The 6,000-nt window shown below is 45.1% G+C and overlaps 1 protein-coding gene across 5 annotated transcripts in view; it reads right to left on the bottom strand.

Moving 5' to 3' along the window:
- Positions 1-2,836: 2,836 nt before the first annotated feature.
- Positions 2,837-6,000, bottom strand: part of LOC124125628 (cubilin-like) — an 80,726-nt gene continuing 77,562 nt past the window's right edge. For 3 of the 5 annotated variants that reach the window (XM_048382720.1, XM_048382723.1, XM_048382724.1), the window contains one exon: positions 2,837-5,753. In XM_048382720.1, coding sequence (XP_048238677.1) covers positions 4,150-5,753 — 1,604 coding nt within the window. In that variant the 3' untranslated portion in view covers positions 2,837-4,149. The remainder of the gene's footprint in view (positions 5,754-6,000) is intronic. The other 2 variants (XM_048382721.1, XM_048382722.1) reach the window with 2 other exon arrangements.

The raw sequence follows: 6,000 nt of genomic DNA, 5'->3' as shown, positions 1-6,000 counted from the left end.
CACTGTCTGTATCGTGTGTTGATCCCGAAACGTGTAGACGTGAGACTGAAGGGTCCACTGTCTGTATCGTGTGTTGATCCCAAAACGTGTAGACGTGAGACTGAAGGGTCCACTGTCTGTATCGTGTGTTGATCCCGAAACGTGTAGAAGTGAGAGAGCACAGCCACAAACGAAGTCCAAAGATTTCATGTAATCAAAAGGTTTTAGGACACTTAAGAAACAGTCATAGTTTTCTCTCTAATCACATGAACAACTGTAAAACATCTCATTCACTTTTGAAAGACAACTTTCTCCTCAAAACAAGCCATCATATGAGTATTTACAATGTTTGTGTGATGCTATACCCTGTTATAGCGTCCGAAAACGTATGACATCTGAAAACCTATGATCCGACGATAATCAAAAAGTATACTGATTATGTACAACCTACAATCTAGACTTCACATTTCATATTTATTCTTTTCTCTTCCGTTTGGCAATGACTAAATGTTTGTTCTATTATTTGTGAATTATTTCTACACAATGTATCTATGCTGAATTTCCTGTACAAGAACCTATTTTATTTATATATCACAAGAAGCATATCTTTTGATGAATAAAAGCTGATCTGTACCACAGCAGTGTCCTGTTTGCTATGATTTGGTTGTTGGCTGTTTAACGCCGCACTCAGCAATATTCCAGCTATATGACGGCAGTCTGTAAATAATCGAGTCTGGACCAGACAATCCAGTGATTAATATCATGATCATCGATCCACGCAATTGACCATGCATCAACCAAAACCAATTTCTGTTGAAAATATCAAATCATTGCAATGTATCTATTTCCCTAAATTCCCTAATTCTTCCTAAGATTCTCTTCCCATGCATATTCTGAAAATGTTGAGCCAATATCTTGAACGAATAGACGATGGATAGCTCAAAATAGGAGAAAATGCTACACTGTGTAAAATCTGAATTTTGCTTACATTTCAAATGAGTGCAGTTTTTCAAGCACAGCGTTCGTTTTCACACCAAACTTATTTTGCTTGATTTCATCTAGCCACTTTGTATTGGTGACAAAGACCATTGGTCATTTGATTCTAAAATGTATGAGGAATTCAAGGATGTATGTATCGCAGCTAAGTTTGAAATATACGTGATGTTACAGGCGTCTCATAACCGGTGTCCCTGAAATGTGATTTTGTAAACACTATCTAATATTGAGGAAAGTTCACTTCGGCGTTTGTGTTTGCGTATTGACCAAAACATTCGAAAAGATTGTAGAGTTATCGGAGACGTTTTGGAATATCCTAAATTTAGATTTCAAAACATGCTGTAAATAACGCTGCGAGTGGTGATTTAGTAATGTGTCAAAAATGGCGACATTTACGATGTACCTAATTTTCAGGTCATTTTTAGTACTTTAACTTGGCCTAAAATGCCAGTGGATGATATCACAGAACAGGGCATTTCCCACCTTATTCAAAACTGTAAAGTGTATTTGTGTGGGTGTGCATTTTGAATTTTATTCGACTTCAAAGTGAGGGTTGTAGAGGAGGGACATATATGTCCCTGTGGCATCCAGGGGGTTAAGAAACTCAAAGAACACAGACAGCAGGCAGCATTTTCTCATTTATTTCATCATACACTGATTCAGTGAAGGATACACAGCATGTCGCTTTCCATTTCAGTAAAACATACACACTGGATTTCTGACAGTCCACATACAACCAATCTGTTCCTGTGACAAGCTTCCAAATACACACTTAGCACCTCCATCACAAGAGATAGATAAGTAAATAGTGAAACAGAATCTAAAAATATATGATCCAGACTAAAAACACAGAATGTGCCTCTCTACACACAGTCAATATGCGTCACAGTCACATAAAAGCTTTACAATGATCATGATATGTATTGTGTACAATCAGGGTAGATATACAGTATAGCACATGGTGGTTATGGTAGATATACAGTATAGCACATGGTGGTTATGGTAGATATACAGTATAGCACATGGTGGTTGGTTATGTGTATTGTGTAACAGATCAAGTGACACAGACAGTTTTATACACAACATACTAGGTCTCGGATGGGTAACACGTGGTTAGTCATGTGATACATTGTTTAATGACAAAAACTCACGTTTTTCGCATTTCTTTCTGACGATGCACACATTCCTTTTGACTTATTTATGTTTGAGTAAAGATAAAGCTTCAGTCAACTTCAGTGGGTGCATGATCTGATTGTTTGATACATGTATCTAAATGGTTGTTGGCCAGGGCTGCGGAAAAACAATTACCAATCAGACATTTTGTTTGCAACTCTTGAGACCTGCAGTGGGTACCCGGGTAGGGTCGGGTAATAGGGGGTTGGGTACCCAGGTAGGGTCGGGTAATAGGGGGTTGGGTACCCGGGTAGGGTTGGGTAATAGGGGGGTGGGTACCCGGGTAGGGTCGGGTAATAGGGGGGTGGGTACCCTGGTAGGGTCGGGTAATAGGGGGGTGGGTACCCGGGTAGGGTCTGGTAACAGGGGGGTGGGTACCTGCGTAGGGTCGGGTAATAGGGTGTCAGGTACCCACGTAGTAAATTTGGACTCGTCCCAGCCATACACACATGGAACAATTCTGTGCTGTCTACATATGGAATATATGTTACATCACTCAACAATCAGGGTAGGTATGGTATATACAGTATAGCACATGGTGGTTATGATGTATATTGTGTAACAGATCAAGTGACACAAATCTACACATAGTATCACAGGTAATCATGCTCCAATAATAGGAACTTTTTTTCATTTTGATATGACAAATAAAAAGCTGACTTCAGACGACAAGTATAGCAAAGTGTACCAGCAAAAGTGGATTTATATCCCTCCATGAACATAAATATATTCTGCAAAAAAAAAATGCAAAAGTTGTAGAGCATACAAATTTCACACACTGTCCTATAAACTGTCCTATATCTACATCCTACTGGCGATTTCACACACTGTGCTACAAAGCTCTGTATCACACACTATCGTATCGCGATGATATCAGATATTACAGGGTATTAGTAATGTTGGGCTGCACTAAGGCCATATTATAAGTTGTCGAAGTGATGTAAAAGTCCAAAAGAACAACAAATATTGGAAACCAAGGAAACAACTGAACACATGGAGAAATATTTCACAAACAGCTCAAGGACTGTGGACTTAGATTAGATCACTGAAACAAAATGCTAGATCGTATCACAAACATAAAAGTCATCTTTGGAGATACACATTCAGAAATACACTGAAATAACTATATACACAAACTTGGTTCATCGATCCTAATATATCCTCTCCAAGTGCACAGATGACACAATCAATCACTCCTATAACACAATCACTCTTTAATCACAGTTGATCGTCCTTCCAAAGGGTAAACACCTGACCACAAGAATCCTAGATATCTAACAATTAAACAAAATAAAAACTCCAGGCACTCATAATATATTAAGCAGAGACAGTCCCACCTACACACATGACATGTTCACATGGACTTGGCCCACCTGCAGACATGACATGTTCACATGGACTTGGCCCACCTGCAGACATGACATGTTCACATGGACTTGGCCCACCTATAGACATGACATGTTCACATGGACTTGGCCCACCTACACACATGACATGTTCACATGGACTTGGCCCACCTATAGACATGACATGTTCACATGGACTTGGCCCACCTATAGACATGACATGTTCACATGGACTTGGCCCACCTATAGACATGACATGTTCACATGGACTTGGCCCACCTACACACATGACATGTTCACATGGACTTGGCCCACCTGCAGTCATGACATGTTCACATGGACTTGGCCCACCTACACACATGACATGTTCACATAGACTTGGCCCATCTATAGACATGACATGTTCACATGGACTTGGCCCACCTATAGACATGACATGTTCACATGGACTTGGCCCACCTACACACATGACATGTTCACATGGACTTGGCCCACCTGCAGTCATGACATGTTCACATGGACTTGGCCCACCTATAGACATGACGTGTTCACATGGACTTGGCCCACCTACACACATGACATGTTCACATGGACTTGGCCCAGCTGTAGATTATGACACTGCTACTGCTACTCCATACTTCACCGATGCATCCATCTACACCGATGTCTCCGTAGTGCTGAGCCTGTGTGGCCCCTCCGGCTCCAGACTGAGATTCCAGCTTGCATGACAAGCTTCCGGAACCTCTCCAGCCTCTGCACTCTCATCACCAGTCATCCTCCTCTCTCTGCTGGCTGGCCGGCGACCAGCACTGTCATCCCCAGTCATCCTCCTCTCTCTGCTGGCTGGCCGGCGACCAGCACTGTCATCCCCAGTCATCCTCCTCTCTCTGCTGGCTGGCCGGCGACCAGCACTGTCATCACCAGTCATCCTCCTCTCTCTGCTGGCTGGCCGGCGACCAGCACTGTCCATTCTGTCGCCAGTAAGTGACGGGCTTCGTTCTGCTGACCTTCTGGCAGCTGTCTTGTCAACTGTCGGAGAGAACAACGGATTGCTGTAGCTGGCCTCCCCAAGTCTGCCACCGGGACTCTGGGACCAACCATCATTCCTGTTGCCCTCAGATGCCACCGACCATCTTGGATTCCAAGCAGCATTGGACAGAGACAACCTGTCAGTCACCAGGCTGTCATGTGACCGTGACCGTTCTTTCAGAGCCTTAAACTCCGATCTTGGATGCCCACGCTTTTCCCTTGCCTTGTCAGCGGGATGTCGTCTCTGCGTGTACCGGTGACCAGCACCTTCTGGCACAGATGTCCCAGTCATGGCACCAGCTGCTGATGGGGCTGCCCCATCAAGTCCACTGTGAGGGTTAGGGGGAGAGTTATGGCTGTGGCTTTGCTGCTGGTGTCCTGGGGAACGTCTTTCTGTTCTGTGCCTTGACCGCGGATAAGGACTCTGTCCTGCAGTGGCCCCAGGTGAATAAGGCCCTCTATTCAGCACGGTCTCTGACTGGGAAATCTGACGGTTATAGCCCTGACCTGTAGCCTCTGCCAAGACGAGATTGCCCACACTGACTGCTCGGCCTCCTGATGTCATCTCAGAGAGCACAGTGGGAGGAGCTACACTGAGGGGTTTGTGAAGAGGCAGCAGGTTATCTACACTCACGGCCCGCCCCAGTCCTGACCCACCGCTCTTTCTGTAGTGTGGCCTGCCTCCTTCAGCCAACTTGACAGGGTTCGGGTTAGGGTTAGGGTTAGGGTTGACAGGGCTTTCTTCTGCACGGCTTTCACTCTGGACCCCTGGATGTCTCTCTGAACCAGGTGTACAGGGAGAGATGTTCCCATCGCCTGCATGGTTGTCTTCTCCTGGACCGTCACAAGGTGGCACTTCCTCTTCGTCCTCATCCTTCAGTGGGAGGGTAAACTCTGCTGCTGGGTAGGGGGGCGGGGGGTCGTTGTGCAGCCCTGCCACCAGGCTGTAGGGGGGAGGGGCCGTCATGTAGCCTGCAGACTCCACAGAATAAAACACAGCGTTCACCTCCCAGGGCTGATCTGGGTACCGCCGACTTCTCCAGTGGGATGTGGACCCGGACCTTCTTCCATGACCAGTTGGGTCCAGGTCGGCATTCTGCTGATATTTCTGTCTGCGTCGGATGACAACAAACATGGCGATGATGAGGATAGAGGTGACGACAACGCAGCCGCAGACAACACCGGCGATAGTCCCTGCTTTTAGTGAAGACGAAGAAGTGGAGTCGTCATCTGGGGAAGGGTCAAACATAACATATTAGTAGCCATGGTAACCCCTTGTTGGGAAACAGGGCCATACAGTAGCCCTGGCAACAATAGATAGAAATCAGGGCCATGCAGAAGCCATGGCAACAATATGTAAGACACAAATACACAGTAGCTATGGCAACAGTAGGTATGAACCAGAGACTTACAGTAGACATGGTAACAATAGGTAGAAATCAGGGCCATACAGTAGCCATAACAACAATATGTAAGA

Source organism: Haliotis rufescens, unplaced genomic scaffold, assembly GCF_023055435.1.
Source record: "Haliotis rufescens isolate VD_foot unplaced genomic scaffold, xgHalRufe1.0.p SCAF_41, whole genome shotgun sequence".
Classification (NCBI taxonomy): domain Eukaryota; kingdom Metazoa; phylum Mollusca; class Gastropoda; order Lepetellida; family Haliotidae; genus Haliotis; species Haliotis rufescens.
Note: the sequence above shows the minus strand (reverse complement) of the source record. Positions and strands in the feature narration are given on the sequence as shown.